Here is a 17,359-nt window from a genome sequence, read left to right as displayed (position 1 = left end):
GAATAGAATATACCTTGTTTATCCTGCTGGGATAGGACTGAAAAGTCGCTTTTCCCCCGCAGTCTAACCAAGGTCTCATATATTTTGACATATTATGGAGAGTACAATTTACACTAAGCTAACAAGTTAAACACTCTGATTAAATTGAAAAAAAAAGGAAGCTCAAAAAAAGAAGAAGAAGAAGTAAGCTCCAAGTTTCAACTCAAAGATTTTTCATTAATTTGTCTATCTGTTTCACCATTAATCCCAAAGTTCCAAGTTTTAACATGACCATTTTCCTTCTCAATTTTTTTGTTGTAAAGCAGAGCTTTTTCACAACTTTTGTAGATATCACAGCATTACTAGGTGCCTTCTTTGTAATCAATTTCCTTACTTCAATAATCCTTTTACACTGCCTTCTTTATAATCAATTTCCTTACTTCAATAATCTTTTTACACTGGTCGCTGCTTTAAAATAGCTACCGACTCAATTGTCTTCACGAGGCTGAGTCCACCCCGAACTCCAAGCACAGAGTCAAAAAAAAAACTTCGACCCTACTGCGATTCAAACCCGGGACCTCCGGCGCGCAAGTCCAGTGTGCTACCTACTCGGCCACGGAGGTTATAATAATAATAGTGCTTATTTATACTGCTCGCATAGGACTGTAAAGTCCCTTTACTCTGTAGGTAGCGCCTTGACCACTACACCACCGAGGTAGGTATTCCATACCTCGGCTGGGATTGAACCCACGCCCTCCTGTTTACCAGGCGAGCGCCTTGACCACTACACCACCGAGGTAGGTATTCCATACCTCGGCTGGGATTGAACCCACGCCCTCCTGTTTACCAGTCGAGCGCCTTGACCACTACACCACCGAGGCAGTTGCTCATTTTTCTCAAGTTTAACTTTTTTTTATCATAAATCCCAAAGGGTTAGTCCGATTTTGGAATATAACGGAATAGAACAAGCCTATTGAGGACTAAAATGCTTTCACTCACCTCAGAAAGAACAAGTGTGAGAAGGAGGTGGGTTCAGATCCTGTCTTCCTTCTCTCTTCGATTTCGGGACGATAAGACCATAGCAGTTACAGTTCCCTCTGTCAAACCTCTTTAAAAAAAAATTCTCAAGTTTAACTTTTTTTATCATTAATCCCAAAGGGTTAGTCTGATTTTGGAATATAACGGAATATAGCGAGCCTATTGAGGACTAAAGTGCTTTCACTCACCTCAGAAAGAACAAGTGTGAGAAGGAGGTGGGTTCAGGGAGAGACATACTGAGGCCGAGCTCGGGCAGGAATTGCTTGAGAACTTCCATGTCTTCAAATGTTAGCTTGGGTAGAGAGGAATCGAATGATTCGGGTGCCTGAGTGGCGTAGGTAGGCGGAAACTCATCCAGCCCTGGAAACAGCTTGTCCAGGAAATGACCTGGAATAATAGAATAGAATAGATTATATTAGAATAGAATATTGTTAGCTTGAGTAGAGAGGAATCGAATGATTCGGGTGCCTGAGTAGCGTAGGTAGGTACAGCAGTATTCAAAATTGAACTGCTTAGTGTACCAGGAGAATAGGAAACTGCATAACTGGAAAACTGATGCCCAGTAAATGGACATATCATTAAAAGGTACCTACCTACCAATCCATCAATCTGACATTCCTATTTCCCTTGGACCAAACACTGTAAACTGTAAAACAGTTAATCACAATACCTTCATCATTTTAGCTATCCAAGCTACGAGAACAAAAGGTTTAATTAAACAGTAATTAAATAGTTAATATAAAAAGACGCATATTACTACAACTCATAGAGACAACAATAGTTTCAAATAAGCGTATATCTGTGACTTGTATTTTTTCAAGGCGACTTTTATTTCTCAAATGCTCTCTGAGTATGTGGTCTAAGTATGTCAACAAATCCTGACTTCTGTTTGTTAATGACCTTCTTAATTTATTCTCCTTGTCCACATTGTTTTGTACATTTCTCATTTAGAGTTTAATTAGACATTTTCCGCGATCGAGCTCTCAATTTTTTGAAATTTTAGACGGCTATAATTATTTAAACCGACCAATACAATTGTTTCGTCTCTCAATGTCTGTTTTGACTCTGCAACATTCTGTTGATTCTGTGCTGTGCAGCATACTATTGTGCAGTATTGTCAGATCATCTACCGCACAGTTTCTCATTAAACAAGAAGTATGAATCCCATAATAGGAGTAGGATCTTAGTTACATTAGGAGCCGACATTATTAGATTAAGTTAGAGAAATGATAAACTAACAAGAGTCAAAACTTTTCCGAAAACAATATGAGCAAGATAATTGGTTAGGAAGATAGGAAATAATTTCCTTTTCGAGGAAGAAATGAGAAGATTAATTTCTTTAATAATTTTATTGGATAAAAGATGAAGAATCAAAGAAACTTTCCAAAAAAGAAAAGGTAAAGAGATGGCAGGTGTTCATGAAATTATGGGGACTAGTACCAACATAGGTATTATATTTTAAGTTTTATAATTTTTTGAGGTACCTACCTATGCGAGGTACCTATTGTACGAGTACGCTGGCGATTAATGAGATTTTCAAAGAGATTTCTTATTATTTTATTTTCTTCCTCGTTTTTCCTCGGTATAGGAATGAATATTTTGCCTAGCGGAAGAGACAAGCCAAAATCATGACTGTTTTTCAAAAACCTAACGAGTAGTCACTACACTACTAGTCAGGTACTTAGCACTCTTAGCAGATCAAATTAGCTTTCAATTTTTCAAAGTTATTGCCCGACAAGTTTGAGCGTAAATTTCAATCCTGATTGCAAATCGAAAAAAAAAAACACTACCTGTTTAATATCAAATTCTCGATGCGTGTATTCTTTATGTTCAAATTACATCCCTATCAAAAGCAATTACTCACATTAATAGAAACAGGTTGTGCAAGATTCTGAATGGTCCATAAAATTATCTAATATTTTGATATCACTAACTAATACCAAGAAGAGCACATAGGCGGCGATAGGGGGGGGCTTGGGGGGCTTAAGCCCCCCCAAAGTTATCAGGGCCTCTTACACTAGATAAAATTGGATTTCAGAATAATAATCCAAAACACCATTTTTTACTTTCCTTATCCTATAGGAAGGTAAGTAATGTAAAATGAGGTCCCTAGAGCCTAAATCCAAAGTTTCAGCCATTGGTCCGTGTGTGTATCTGTGTGTCTGTCTATCTGTAATATCTTGAGAACGGTAAGAGCTAGCGACTTGAAATTTGGTATGTAGCTGTCAAATGTGACAAGGATGCGACACAAAACTTTTGGTTAAGATCGGTGCATTGGTTGGCATTTTACCGCTTTTTGGCGGTTTTCGGTCTAGTTTAACAATATCTCGGGAACGGTATGAGCTAGAGACTTGAAATTTGGTATGTAGTTCACAAATGTGACAAGGATGCAACAGAAAACGTTTAGTTAAGATAGGTGCTGCGCTTGGCGGTATTTTGACCACTTTTGGACGGATTTCGACCGTTTTCTGGCGGTTTTCAGCTATACCGACTAACGGTTAGAGATATGGTAAAAGTTGGGATAAAATAATACTCAAATAAGCATCATTCAATGGGATAAGGAAAGTCATGTGATGTTCACACCAGATTTTTTACATAAAGCTAAATCAAAATTTTGAAGGTGTATCTTCAAAATCAAGCCCCCCCAAAAATTTAGGCAAGAACCGCCTATGACAATACAACGTTCTTGAACATCACTTAACGAATTTTGCATGTTTTATTTAGAAGTGGTCATTTTTTTAAACATCCGAATCTTTTTCATTTCAGCCTGCCCCTGCTAGTTCAACCTCGGTAGGTTCCGGTACCCGATCGCCCAAGGCTGGAGGTCCAGGTGGAAGACCCACAGGAAGCACCGTTCGACAGAGGAAGCCCACAACCACAACAGCTGCCCGCAGCAACAGAACAGGTGCTGGTAGTGGTGGCATGTGGAGATATTACACTGACGATTCTCCCGGCATCAAAGTGTAAGTTGCAATATTGAGCTTCCTTTGTTTATTGATATGTCTGATTAAATTTAACCAGGTTTACTGAGAGTAGAGGGACTATAACATTGTGTGTATATCATTCAGGGTTTATATGCAACCTGGAAAAGTCATGGAATCTGAAAATTGGACGAAAAATCATGAAAATTTAAAGAAAACATGGAAAAGTCATGGAATTTGCCACCCGGTCAAAAATTAAAAATATTCAAATTAAATATCAAGTAGGTATTTCCAAAAAATAGCCTGTGGTGCATTCCCACTCATATTCATCAATATTCTGCACATTGCATATTTTATTAAAATGAAGGGGTAATCTTACTGATTTTTAAGTTTTAAGTACCTCCACCCCCTAGTTTTCTGGAAAATTCATGGAAATTTTCTGGAAAAGTCATGGAATTTCATTCCGGGAAAAGTATATAAACCCTGATCATTAATTGTATAACAAGGTTTTTACATGAGAATCTTGCTTTGGATGGAATAAATAATACACAGGTTCCGGGAAAAGTATATAAACCCTGATCATTAATTGTATAACAAGGTTTTTACATGAGAATCTTGCTTTGGATGGAATAAATAATACACGTAACAAAAAATTTCAGTAAATCGGTACGCAAATTTTTATGGAACAGTTCTGAAATTTTAATTACCTAACTAGAAAAATTGAATACCCAAAGAAATAAAATGATTGTAGACTTCCATAAAAAGTTCCACACACAGGGGCAGATAAAAATAAAAAAAAATCTTGAAAAGACTTGCATAGGATTCAAAGGGGGAGGGGACAAAAAATGGATCGTGTGAAGCAATCCTAAACTTCCACGTTTGTTGACATTTCATTTGTTTTGTAAACAAAAAGTGTTTCGTGGAGTTTTGTGGAATCTGCAAATCTCCCGTTCGTCGTTCATTTTTCGTCAGAACTCACAATTTCACTTACAGTTATAGCTTATTTATCAAAGAAGATTGTAATAAAATACCTACGTTATTATTTTAACTTGAATTATTCCCCTGCTTTTACACATTAATCAACATGGTAAGTAAAACCTACCTAAACCCTGCGATCGAAGTGTCCTTATCATTGCTTCTCGATGCGTGTATTCTTTATGTTCAAATTACATCCCTATCAAAAGCAATTACTCACATTAATAGAAACAGGTTGTGCAAGATTCTGAATGGTCCATAAAATTATCTAATATTTTGATATCACTAACTAATACCAAGAAGAGCACATAGGCGGCGATAGGGGGGGGCTTGGGGGGCTTAAGCCCCCCCAAAGTTATCAGGGCCTCTTACACTAGATAAAATTGGATTTCAGAATAATAATCCAAAACACCATTTTTTACTTTCCTTATCCTATAGGAAGGTAAGTAATGTAAAATGAGGTCCCTAGAGCCTAAATCCAAAGTTTCAGCCATTGGTCCGTGTGTGTATCTGTGTGTCTGTCTATCTGTAATATCTTGAGAACGGTAAGAGCTAGCGACTTGAAATTTGGTATGTAGCTGTCAAATGTGACAAGGATGCGACACAAAACTTTTGGTTAAGATCGGTGCATTGGTTGGCATTTTACCGCTTTTTGGCGGTTTTCGGTCTAGTTTAACAATATCTCGGGAACGGTATGAGCTAGAGACTTGAAATTTGGTATGTAGTTCACAAATGTGACAAGGATGCAACAGAAAACGTTTAGTTAAGATAGGTGCTGCGCTTGGCGGTATTTTGACCACTTTTGGACGGATTTCGACCGTTTTCTGGCGGTTTTCAGCTATACCGACTAACGGTTAGAGATATGGTAAAAGTTGGGATAAAATAATACTCAAATAAGCATCATTCAATGGGATAAGGAAAGTCATGTGATGTTCACACCAGATTTTTTACATAAAGCTAAATCAAAATTTTGAAGGTGTATCTTCAAAATCAAGCCCCCCCAAAAATTTAGGCAAGAACCGCCTATGACAATACAACGTTCTTGAACATCACTTAACGAATTTTGCATGTTTTATTTAGAAGTGGTCATTTTTTTAAACATCCGAATCTTTTTCATTTCAGCCTGCCCCTGCTAGTTCAACCTCGGTAGGTTCCGGTACCCGATCGCCCAAGGCTGGAGGTCCAGGTGGAAGACCCACAGGAAGCACCGTTCGACAGAGGAAGCCCACAACCACAACAGCTGCCCGCAGCAACAGAACAGGTGCTGGTAGTGGTGGCATGTGGAGATATTACACTGACGATTCTCCCGGCATCAAAGTGTAAGTTGCAATATTGAGCTTCCTTTGTTTATTGATATGTCTGATTAAATTTAACCAGGTTTACTGAGAGTAGAGGGACTATAACATTGTGTGTATATCATTCAGGGTTTATATGCAACCTGGAAAAGTCATGGAATCTGAAAATTGGACGAAAAATCATGAAAATTTAAAGAAAACATGGAAAAGTCATGGAATTTGCCACCCGGTCAAAAATTAAAAATATTCAAATTAAATATCAAGTAGGTATTTCCAAAAAATAGCCTGTGGTGCATTCCCACTCATATTCATCAATATTCTGCACATTGCATATTTTATTAAAATGAAGGGGTAATCTTACTGATTTTTAAGTTTTAAGTACCTCCACCCCCTAGTTTTCTGGAAAATTCATGGAAATTTTCTGGAAAAGTCATGGAATTTCATTCCGGGAAAAGTATATAAACCCTGATCATTAATTGTATAACAAGGTTTTTACATGAGAATCTTGCTTTGGATGGAATAAATAATACATACATATTAATAGAGAAGAACTTAGGTTATTCGTGAAACTCAAAACACTGGTTGTATTTACCCATGAGTAAAAAATATTTTCTTGGATATCAATTAATTTGTTCTGTTTTGTTTCAGTGGACCAGTGCCTGTGCTTGTAATGTCTCTCCTCTTCATTGCATCAGTATTCATGCTGCACATCTGGGGCAAGTACACCCGATCCTCATCATAAGCGCGGTAGCTGCATTGTATACATTCCAACAAATTTTCTATTTATATTCACCTCATTTACTGTGTAAATACTTTTGTTCTGTTTGTTTTTTAGATTGTAAGCTTATCTTTAAGAAAAATCTATAGCCATTATTTCATTAGCTGTATTTTATTAGTGTACTGAGATGAGATGGAGGTGCAATACAAAATGTGATTTCATCAATCTCAGGATATTGTATCTTTATGCATTACAGTAGGTACTTTAATAAAATACAGCTTTTATTGAGTTTGGATTTGGTCAACTGTCTCAAACCTCTCAGAAGCTGAAAGATGGAAATTTCAATTATGGTATTGAACAAATGAATGTTTCTTTGAAACTCCTTGTTGGAGAAATCAAGAACATTTTGCCTCATTTACAAGTTACAACACCCTTAATTTGAGGACTTCTGGACTCATTCCATATTTCCCTTTCACCTAATGTTCATACATTCATCCTATAAGTTATCCTTTATGATATGTATTTGATTCTGCTCTAGAATCTCTAGATATACTCTTCAATAGGAATTCCTCAAAAATAAAATATTTATTTTCCACCTTACAACTCTGTGTTATTATTTTTTAAATTATAATTTTCTACCATTTATCAGATATGAGTACGTGTAGTTCTCATTTTCTGGGCCAATAGGCATGTGATATGTGTATGAAAAGGTGACAAAACAAGGCTCCAATGAAAATGACAAAGAGAAAAATCCAGAGTCTTTTTCAGGAATCAATAAATAATATATTAAATATAATTAATTAAAATTAATATTACATACCGAGATAAATATAAAATGCACTTAAAATCCTAAATAGACATATTTTAACATGGAGTTTCAACTAATAAAATAGTAAATCCTGAAACTGCACTTATCTTTCACAAGATTAAAGCTTTAGTCTTGAACCTGATTTGTGAAATACTGAATGAAAATTGTGACCTACAAATCAGATACGAGATCTTGATTGAAAAATTTAAATATAGGTAACAACCTGGAAGTTCCAGACATTTCTCTAGGAACACTCCTTAAGCAAGTATCTTCCCTCTTATAAAAGGATTTTTGTAATGTCCCATTGACGCGCCTTATGCACAACTACCCATAGTTGATCTGAACTCCAGGCTTCACAAATGGGATGGAGCTTCATTGGACGTGTCCAGATGCTCTGAAAAAAACTGCACTTATCTTTCACAAGATTAAAGCTTTAGTCTTGAACCTGATTTGTGAAATACTGAATGAAAATTGTGACCTACAAATCAGTTACGAGATCTTGATTGAAAAATTTAAACATAGGTAACAACCTGGAAGTTCCAGACATTTCTCATTAAATTTATCAAAAACACAACACGAGATCATACTATTTCCATCATACTGGTGGATACACAATAAAAACAATAACAATGAGAAGAGCCTACATAGCATCAGTGACCCTATAGCAGGCATGTCAAATTGCCTGTAACCTTTGGACAATGGAGCAGTTGCAAATGGGTAAAAATTATTAATAAAGCGTTGATTCCTACGTAAAAAGTAGTGAAAAATCCAAATCTGATGTCAAAACTCCAAAAAAGTAACTTTAAAAGGTCGAAAATTCAATTTATAATTGCCGTTCTAATGAAAAAGTTCAGAGTTGTGACGTCAGATTTCACGTCAAAATGTGCAGAAACGCTTGCGCACAAACAAGCGAAGCGGGATTTATGAATTATGACGTCATCGGCTACGGGATCGTATGCCGTGACGTCAAAGTTCACGATTTACAATCCAAATCTGATGTCAAAACTCCGAAAAAGTAACTTTAAAAGGTCGAAAATTCAAATTTTAATTGCCGTTCTAATGAAAAAGTTCAGAGATGTGATGTCAGATTTCACGTCAAAATGTGCAGAAACGCTTGCGCACAAACAAGCGAAGCGGGATTAACATAGATACACTTCAATATTTAGATCACTATTTAAGAAATCAAGTCCACTCACTTTCAGTTCATCAGAGCGTGAGAATTCTCGTTCACAAGCTCCCCATTGACATTTGAATGGTTTCTCTCCGGAATGTGACCTCAAGTGAACTTTCAAGTGAGATGTCTTCCTATATGTTTTACCACAGTTTTCATACGGACAACAATGCAACTTGACTCCATCATCACTCCTGTAATATTAATAGAAAAAAATAATCTCCTGAATTGTTCAATGTAAAGATGTATGGATGTGCTTACTGAAACTTGGCCTGTTATAGTAATATACCCAGAATCAGTACCATCAAAAATGCACACCTATCTGAGCACTATTCCAAAGTCACTTGAGACACAAGTACCATGTAAAGTCAAGTCATTTGTAATAAATTAATAATTTTCATTTACCCTCAGACTTAAATTGCAAAGTTGTAGTTGTTACACCATGTACATAAATGGGTGGGGCATACTTATTTCAGACTGTAAAACCATAAGAGTATAAGGCTTGGGCACAGCCAAGTAACCCCTCATTTTCTCAGGCAAAAACAGGATATTCAAGTTACCTAACTCCTCCTTGAGCACAGAACAGGCATGAGCATGGGGTCCTCCCAGCAGACATTGTTGGAGTACAAACCGATACCAACAAATCTTTGTACTCGTCCAAGATCTCATCGTTCTCTTTGAGATCGCTGAACACTGAGTGCATCATGGTGATATGAGGGGATTGGTCTTCACATGCAATGTCTTTACCAGCTCTCTGAACCTCTTGTCAGTGGGCAGGCAGAAAGAACATTTATCTCTGGACCTTTGGAAGTTTCTTCATGTTTTTGAAATTATTACAGCTTCCTAGTTGTTTTCCCTGAGGAAAGGAACGACACTATGATTTTTGGAACACCAAGATAACACGATAACAGTTATAAAATTAGTTATGTTGTAAATTTATTATAATAGCAATTAGATTAATATTAACTTAAATCCTGAAGTTGTAGCTGTTGTAGGTGGGTTCTTTTTTCTCTCCAATCTCTCCATTTAAATTTTTTGCTTTGCTCACTCAAAACAGGGTTGCCAGATGTGTGCGCAGTATGTGGTAAAATTACCATACATGTACGATATTTCCCCCAGTGATTTACCGTACGAGGGAAAAAGTGAGTAATGGCTTGTCAGGGGGCTTTTTTATAAATTTGCACTTCACAAAAAATGATCTTCTTACCTTATCTCTATTTTCGTTGATGAGGATGAGAGGTCAAAATAAAAATTAAAAATAATCAGGCTTTGGATTAACCCCCTGTTTACCTAACCTAACACTGGTCACTGCTCATTTGTGAAAGCTTCTTTAATTTCAAGTAGTTCGTTTTTTTTATGTTGGCGAATAAGAAAAATGTTTTTTTTTTCATCTTTGTGTTGGTCAACATGGCGATAAGGTAAGATTTCCGTACGGATTTTCTTCCCTCGTACGGTAATGTACGGTAATACACCTGTAAACACTGAAAAGATGGCCGCTGTGCTCGTCAGAGTTGTTCGAAGTATCGTGGATCGTGGAAATAAGATTCTAAAGTTCGTTTCTTAAGTGCTAATCAATAAAATATGTGACTTTTTTAACTTTACTATTTTAAAAACTTGTCAAGGAACACTCCTAAAGCAAGTATCTTCCCTCTTGTGGTATTTCTCTGAATCTTCTTAACATTGGACTTATACTCAACATCACAATGGTCTTATCTTTATTTAGAAATATTTCTTTTTTATTTTATATGGATAGTGGATAAGCAGCTGTTTCATGTGACAGGCATCCAAATGCCAACCTGATACAACATTACTCATTTCCAGTGATCCCTCAGGAACTGATGCATTATACATGCTATTACACTTGGAAATATTATTTGAATAACAAGGTCTTACCTTCTCCATCAAGTCATCAATTTGTCTGAGCCTCAGTTTGGCCACAGGCACCAGGGAGTGTGAGAGAAGAAACTTTTCCTTACTCTCCTCGTAATCTTCCGGAGGGGGTGAGGGTGGTTCTTCTTTTATTTCTTCTGCTACCATTAGAGGCTGGGGAGCCAATGGTTTAGTCTTTTTAGGAGGAGGAGATGTAGAGTTTTTAGAGGGAGGGGAAGATTTATTCTTTTTCGAGGAAGGTAGAAGAGAAGTATTTGTTTTAGAGGAAGGTGGGAGGGATTTAGTTGTTTTGGAGGAAGGAGGAGGAGGTTTAGTCTCTTTAGAAGAAGGTGAAGGTGGGGGAGGTTTAGTCTGTTGTGGTTTCACTTGCTGGGAAGGTTTACCAGCTGCATTCTGAAACAATTAAACATGATAAGTGTAACAGGTAACAGGTTATTGAAAATTCAAACCTTTCTGGAACTTTGGGAATTGGTCTTTCTGAAATAAATTCATAGCGTAACAAAAAATTTCAGTAAATCGGTACGCAAATTTTTATGGAACAGTTCTGAAATTTTAATTACCTAACTAGAAAAATTGAATACCTACCCAAAGAAATAAAATGATTGTAGACTTCCATAAAAAGTTCCACACACAGGGGCAGATAAAAATAAAATCTTGAAAAGACTTGCATAGGATTCAAAGGGGGAGGGGACAAAAAATGGATCGTGTGAAGGGTTTTGGAGGAAGGAGGAGGAGGTTTAGTCTCTTTAGAAGAAGGTGAAGGTGGGGGAGGTTTAGTCTGTTGTGGTTTCACTTGCTGGGGAGGTTTACCAGCCGCATTCTGAAAAAATTAAACATGATAAGTGTAACAGGTAACAGGTTATTGAAAATTCAAACCTTTCTGGAACTTTGGGAATTGGTCTTTCTGAAATAAATTCATAGTTGATCTGAAGATCAGATAATGTCAAGAAAGATCAGTTGTTTGTGGAATTTGATGAGTCAGTGAACTCCAGGCTTCACAAATGGGATGGAGCTTCATTGCACGTGTCCAGATGCTCTGAAATCCTCTAAGTAAGTAAGGCCTTGAGACAAAAAAGACACATAGCCTATCTGATGTTGAGGGGAAAGGATTGCAAGAGCCAATTTTGGCACTAGGCTATTAAAGTTCAGTACCAGACTGCCAATGCTCCTTACCTTTTCTTCCTCAGTGTGTGTGACTTTGTGTCCTTCTAAATATTCAGGTCTTCGAAATCTTCTTGGACAGTATGGACAGAGCATTACCTTTGTATCCCTTGTGTGGATTTTCTGATGTTTGTGCAAGTGATCACTCCGCATAAACCTCTTGTCACAGTGTGCACATAGAAATCTTTTGTCATCTGTGTGTGTCCGCATGTGCCGCTGTAAGAAATCAAATTGAGAATTGTAATACATGTATAACCTCTGGTGGTGGTATTACCAAGGTGTAAAATGGAACGGAAATAAGCAAAAGGAGGCATTCAATTTTGCTTACATCCACAAATACTGCAAAGAGGCTCTCAGCAGCACCACAAATAGATACATTAAGGAGCGCGGTAGCGCTCCGCCCCGCCAAGTCAAGAAAGTTTGACCGCGCTACTAGAGATATGCATAAACCTCTTGTCACAGTGTGCACATAGAAATCTTTTGTCATCTGTGTGTGTCCGCATGTGCCGCTGTAAGAAATCAAATTGAGAGTTGTAATACATGTAAGTATAACCTCTGGTGGTGGTATTACCAAAGTGTAAAATGGAACAGATATAAGCAAAAGGAGGCATTAAATTTTGCTTACATCCACAAATACTGCAAAGAGGCTCTCAGCAGCACCACAAATAGATACACTTCAATATTTAGATCACTATTTAAGAAATCAAGTCCACTCACTTTCAGTTCATCAGAGCGTGAGAATTCTCGTTCACAAGCTCCCCATTGACATTTGAATGGTTTCTCTCCGGAATGTGACCTCAAGTGAACTTTCAAGTGAGATGTCTTCCTATATGTTTTACCACAGTTTTCATACGGACAACAATGCAACTTGACTCCATCATCACTCCTGTAATATTAATAGAAAAAAATAATCTCCTGAATTGTTCAATGTAAAGATGTATGGATGTGCTTACTGAAACTTGGCCTGTTATAGTAATATACCCAGAATCAGTACCATCAAAAATGCACACCTATCTGAGCACTATTCCAAAGTCACTTGAGACACAAGTACCATGTAAAGTCAAGTCATTTGTAATAAATTAATAATTTTCATTTACCCTCAGACTTAAATTGCAAAGTTGTAGTTGTTACACCATGTACATAAATGGGTGGGGCATACTTATTTCAGACTGTAAAACCATAAGAGTATAAGGCTTGGGCACAGCCAAGTAACCCCTCATTTTCTCAGGCAAAAACAGGATATTCAAGTTACCTAACTCCTCCTTGAGCACAGAACAGGCATGAGCATGGGGTCCTCCCAGCAGACATTGTTGGAGTACAAACCGATACCAACAAATCTTTGTACTCGTCCAAGATCTCATCGTTCTCTTTGAGATCGCTGAACACTGAGTGCATCATGGTGATATGAGGGGATTGGTCTTCACATGCAATGTCTTTACCAGCTCTCTGAACCTCTTGTCAGTGGGCAGGCAGAAAGAACATTTATCTCTGGACCTTTGGAAGTTTCTTCATGTTTTTGAAATTATTACAGCTTCCTAGTTGTTTTCCCTGAGGAAAGGAACGACACTATGATTTTTGGAACACCAAGATAACACGATAACAGTTATAAAATTAGTTATGTTGTAAATTTATTATAATAGCAATTAGATTAATATTAACTTAAATCCTGAAGTTGTAGCTGTTGTAGGTGGGTTCTTTTTTCTCTCCAATCTCTCCATTTAAATTTTTTGCTTTGCTCACTCAAAACAGGGTTGCCAGATGTGTGCGCAGTATGTGGTAAAATTACCATACATGTACGATATTTCCCTTCGGACGCTCGGAGGAACTTAAATGTCCTTCAAAACAGTGTGTACTTCCTGTTTTTGATTCATAGAGACAACAATAGTTTCAAATAAGCGTATATCTGTGACTTGTATTTTTTCAAGGCGACTTTTATTTCTCAAATGCTCTCTGAGTATGTGGTCTAAGTATGTCAACAAATCCTGACTTCTGTTTGTTAATGACCTTCTTAATTTATTCTCCTTGTCCACATTGTTTTGTACATTTCTCATTTAGAGTTTAATTAGACATTTTCCGCGATCGAGCTCTCAATTTTTTGAAATTTTAGACGGCTATAATTATTTAAACCGACCAATACAATTGTTTCGTCTCTCAATGTCTGTTTTGACTCTGCAACATTCTGTTGATTCTGTGCTGTGCAGCATACTATTGTGCAGTATTGTCAGATCATCTACCGCACAGTTTCTCATTAAACAAGAAGTATGAATCCCATAATAGGAGTAGGATCTTAGTTACATTAGGAGCCGACATTATTAGATTAAGTTAGAGAAATGATAAACTAACAAGAGTCAAAACTTTTCCGAAAACAATATGAGCAAGATAATTGGTTAGGAAGATAGGAAATAATTTCCTTTTCGAGGAAGAAATGAGAAGATTAATTTCTTTAATAATTTTATTGGATAAAAGATGAAGAATCAAAGAAACTTTCCAAAAAAGAAAAGGTAAAGAGATGGCAGGTGTTCATGAAATTATGGGGACTAGTACCAACATAGGTATTATATTTTAAGTTTTATAATTTTTTGAGGTACCTACCTATGCGAGGTACCTATTGTACGAGTACGCTGGCGATTAATGAGATTTTCAAAGAGATTTCTTATTATTTTATTTTCTTCCTCGTTTTTCCTCGGTATAGGAATGAATATTTTGCCTAGCGGAAGAGACAAGCCAAAATCATGACTGTTTTTCAAAAACCTAACGAGTAGTCACTACACTACTAGTCAGGTACTTAGCACTCTTAGCAGATCAAATTAGCTTTCAATTTTTCAAAGTTATTGCCCGACAAGTTTGAGCGTAAATTTCAATCCTGATTGCAAATCGAAAAAAAAAAACACTACCTGTTTAATATCAAATTCTCGATGCGTGTATTCTTTATGTTCAAATTACATCCCTATCAAAAGCAATTACTCACATTAATAGAAACAGGTTGTGCAAGATTCTGAATGGTCCATAAAATTATCTAATATTTTGATATCACTAACTAATACCAAGAAGAGCACATAGGCGGCGATAGGGGGGGGCTTGGGGGGCTTAAGCCCCCCCAAAGTTATCAGGGCCTCTTACACTAGATAAAATTGGATTTCAGAATAATAATCCAAAACACCATTTTTTACTTTCCTTATCCTATAGGAAGGTAAGTAATGTAAAATGAGGTCCCTAGAGCCTAAATCCAAAGTTTCAGCCATTGGTCCGTGTGTGTATCTGTGTGTCTGTCTATCTGTAATATCTTGAGAACGGTAAGAGCTAGCGACTTGAAATTTGGTATGTAGCTGTCAAATGTGACAAGGATGCGACACAAAACTTTTGGTTAAGATCGGTGCATTGGTTGGCATTTTACCGCTTTTTGGCGGTTTTCGGTCTAGTTTAACAATATCTCGGGAACGGTATGAGCTAGAGACTTGAAATTTGGTATGTAGTTCACAAATGTGACAAGGATGCAACAGAAAACGTTTAGTTAAGATAGGTGCTGCGCTTGGCGGTATTTTGACCACTTTTGGACGGATTTCGACCGTTTTCTGGCGGTTTTCAGCTATACCGACTAACGGTTAGAGATATGGTAAAAGTTGGGATAAAATAATACTCAAATAAGCATCATTCAATGGGATAAGGAAAGTCATGTGATGTTCACACCAGATTTTTTACATAAAGCTAAATCAAAATTTTGAAGGTGTATCTTCAAAATCAAGCCCCCCCAAAAATTTAGGCAAGAACCGCCTATGACAATACAACGTTCTTGAACATCACTTAACGAATTTTGCATGTTTTATTTAGAAGTGGTCATTTTTTTAAACATCCGAATCTTTTTCATTTCAGCCTGCCCCTGCTAGTTCAACCTCGGTAGGTTCCGGTACCCGATCGCCCAAGGCTGGAGGTCCAGGTGGAAGACCCACAGGAAGCACCGTTCGACAGAGGAAGCCCACAACCACAACAGCTGCCCGCAGCAACAGAACAGGTGCTGGTAGTGGTGGCATGTGGAGATATTACACTGACGATTCTCCCGGCATCAAAGTGTAAGTTGCAATATTGAGCTTCCTTTGTTTATTGATATGTCTGATTAAATTTAACCAGGTTTACTGAGAGTAGAGGGACTATAACATTGTGTGTATATCATTCAGGGTTTATATGCAACCTGGAAAAGTCATGGAATCTGAAAATTGGACGAAAAATCATGAAAATTTAAAGAAAACATGGAAAAGTCATGGAATTTGCCACCCGGTCAAAAATTAAAAATATTCAAATTAAATATCAAGTAGGTATTTCCAAAAAATAGCCTGTGGTGCATTCCCACTCATATTCATCAATATTCTGCACATTGCATATTTTATTAAAATGAAGGGGTAATCTTACTGATTTTTAAGTTTTAAGTACCTCCACCCCCTAGTTTTCTGGAAAATTCATGGAAATTTTCTGGAAAAGTCATGGAATTTCATTCCGGGAAAAGTATATAAACCCTGATCATTAATTGTATAACAAGGTTTTTACATGAGAATCTTGCTTTGGATGGAATAAATAATACATACATATTAATAGAGAAGAACTTAGGTTATTCGTGAAACTCAAAACACTGGTTGTATTTACCCATGAGTAAAAAATATTTTCTTGGATATCAATTAATTTGTTCTGTTTTGTTTCAGTGGACCAGTGCCTGTGCTTGTAATGTCTCTCCTCTTCATTGCATCAGTATTCATGCTGCACATCTGGGGCAAGTACACCCGATCCTCATCATAAGCCCGGCAGCTGCATTGTGTACATTCCAACAAATTTTCTATTTATATTCACTTCATTTACTGTGTAAATACTTTTGTTCTGTTTGTTTTTTAGATTGTAAGCTTATCTTGAAGAAAAATCTATAGCCATTATTTCATTAGCTGTATTTTATTAGTGTACTGAGATGAGATGGAGGTGCAATACTGTACTGAGATGAGATGGAGGTGCAATACAAAATGTGATTTTGATTTCATCAATCTCAGGATTTTGTATCTTAATGTATTTCAGTACTCTAATAAAATACAGCTTTTATTGAGTTTGGATTTGGTCAACTGTCTCAAACCTCTTAGAAACTGAAAGATGGAAATTCCAATTATGGTATTGAACAAATGAATGTTTCTTTGAAACTCCTTGTTGGAGAAATCAAGAACATTTTGCCTCATTTACAAGTTACAACACCCTTTCACCCAATGTTCATACATTCATCCTATAAATTATCCTTTATGATATGTATTTGATTCTGCTCTAGATATACTCTTCAATAGGAATTCCTCAAAAATAAAATATTTATTTTCCACCTTACAACTCTGTGTTATTATTATTTTTTATTAAATTATAATTTTCTACCATTTGTCAGAT

At 36.7% G+C, this 17,359-nt stretch overlaps 4 protein-coding genes across 5 annotated transcripts; 2 read left to right on the top strand and 2 right to left on the bottom strand.

Moving 5' to 3' along the window:
* The first annotated feature begins 4,848 nt into the window (after window positions 1-4,848).
* Window positions 4,849-7,526, top strand: LOC103507004 (protein transport protein Sec61 subunit beta-like). Its single transcript, XM_008471434.3, has 3 exons — window positions 4,849-5,025; window positions 6,036-6,232; window positions 6,857-7,526. The coding sequence occupies exons 1-3, from the start codon at window positions 5,023-5,025 to the stop codon at window positions 6,948-6,950; spliced, it is 294 nt and encodes a 97-aa protein (XP_008469656.1). The 5' UTR covers window positions 4,849-5,022; the 3' UTR covers window positions 6,951-7,526.
* Window positions 7,527-8,873: 1,347 nt separating this feature from the next.
* On the bottom strand, window positions 8,874-9,942 carry LOC103507009 (Krueppel-like factor 16). The gene is made up of 2 exons (XM_026821971.1): window positions 9,466-9,942; window positions 8,874-9,099 (listed from the first exon to the last, which is right to left on the bottom strand). Exons 1-2 carry the CDS (start codon window positions 9,609-9,611, stop codon window positions 8,874-8,876), a joined length of 372 nt encoding a protein of 123 aa, XP_026677772.1. The 5' UTR covers window positions 9,612-9,942.
* Window positions 9,943-10,580: 638 nt separating this feature from the next.
* LOC103507008 (zinc finger protein 628-like) lies at window positions 10,581-13,687 on the bottom strand. Of its 2 annotated transcripts, none has more exons than XM_026821976.1 (4): window positions 13,209-13,687; window positions 12,674-12,842; window positions 11,969-12,172; window positions 10,581-11,188 (listed from the first exon to the last, which is right to left on the bottom strand). In XM_026821976.1, the coding sequence occupies exons 1-4, from the start codon at window positions 13,352-13,354 to the stop codon at window positions 10,625-10,627; spliced, it is 1,083 nt and encodes a 360-aa protein (XP_026677777.1). In that variant the 5' UTR covers window positions 13,355-13,687; the 3' UTR covers window positions 10,581-10,624. The 2 variants fall into 2 exon arrangements, with proteins under 2 accessions (XP_026677777.1, XP_017298618.1); XM_017443129.2 differs by having other exon boundaries at window positions 10,583-11,188; window positions 12,056-12,172; window positions 13,209-13,686.
* A 2,115-nt stretch (window positions 13,688-15,802) lies between these two features.
* On the top strand, window positions 15,803-17,302 carry LOC103507007 (protein transport protein Sec61 subunit beta-like; the record flags this gene model as incomplete). Its single annotated transcript, XM_008471437.3, has 2 exons — window positions 15,803-16,023; window positions 16,648-17,302. Coding segments are annotated over 2 exons (315 nt in total), but the record flags the coding sequence as incomplete, so codon positions are not given.
* Window positions 17,303-17,359: the final 57 nt, after the last annotated feature.

Source organism: Diaphorina citri, unplaced genomic scaffold (genome assembly GCF_000475195.1).
Source record: "Diaphorina citri unplaced genomic scaffold, Diaci psyllid genome assembly version 1.1 scaffold281, whole genome shotgun sequence".
NCBI lineage: Eukaryota > Metazoa > Arthropoda > Insecta > Hemiptera > Psyllidae > Diaphorina > Diaphorina citri.
This window is presented reverse-complemented; position numbering and strand designations above follow the sequence as displayed.

What these genes read in the sequence shown, in the direction of transcription:
- LOC103507004 (XM_008471434.3), top strand. An exon ending in GATTCTCCCGGCATCAAAGT is followed by an intron (nt 6,233 to 6,856) that starts GTAAGTTGCAAT and finishes GTTTTGTTTCAG; the next exon opens with TGGACCAGTGCCTGTGCTTG.
- LOC103507009 (XM_026821971.1), bottom strand. Translation starts at nt 9,611, where the DNA reads ATGATGCACTCAGTGTTCAGCGATCTCAAAGAGAACGATGAGATCTTG. An exon ending in TGTGCTCAAGGAGGAGTTAG is followed by an intron (nt 9,100 to 9,465) that starts GTAACTTGAATA and finishes TTAATATTACAG; the next exon opens with GAGTGATGATGGAGTCAAGT.
- LOC103507008 (XM_026821976.1), bottom strand. Translation starts at nt 13,354, where the DNA reads ATGATGCACTCAGTGTTCAGCGATCTCAAAGAGAACGATGAGATCTTG. An exon ending in TGTGCTCAAGGAGGAGTTAG is followed by an intron (nt 12,843 to 13,208) that starts GTAACTTGAATA and finishes TTAATATTACAG; the next exon opens with GAGTGATGATGGAGTCAAGT. An exon ending in CACGCTCTGATGAACTGAAA is followed by an intron (nt 12,173 to 12,673) that starts GTGAGTGGACTT and finishes GATTTCTTACAG; the next exon opens with CGGCACATGCGGACACACAC.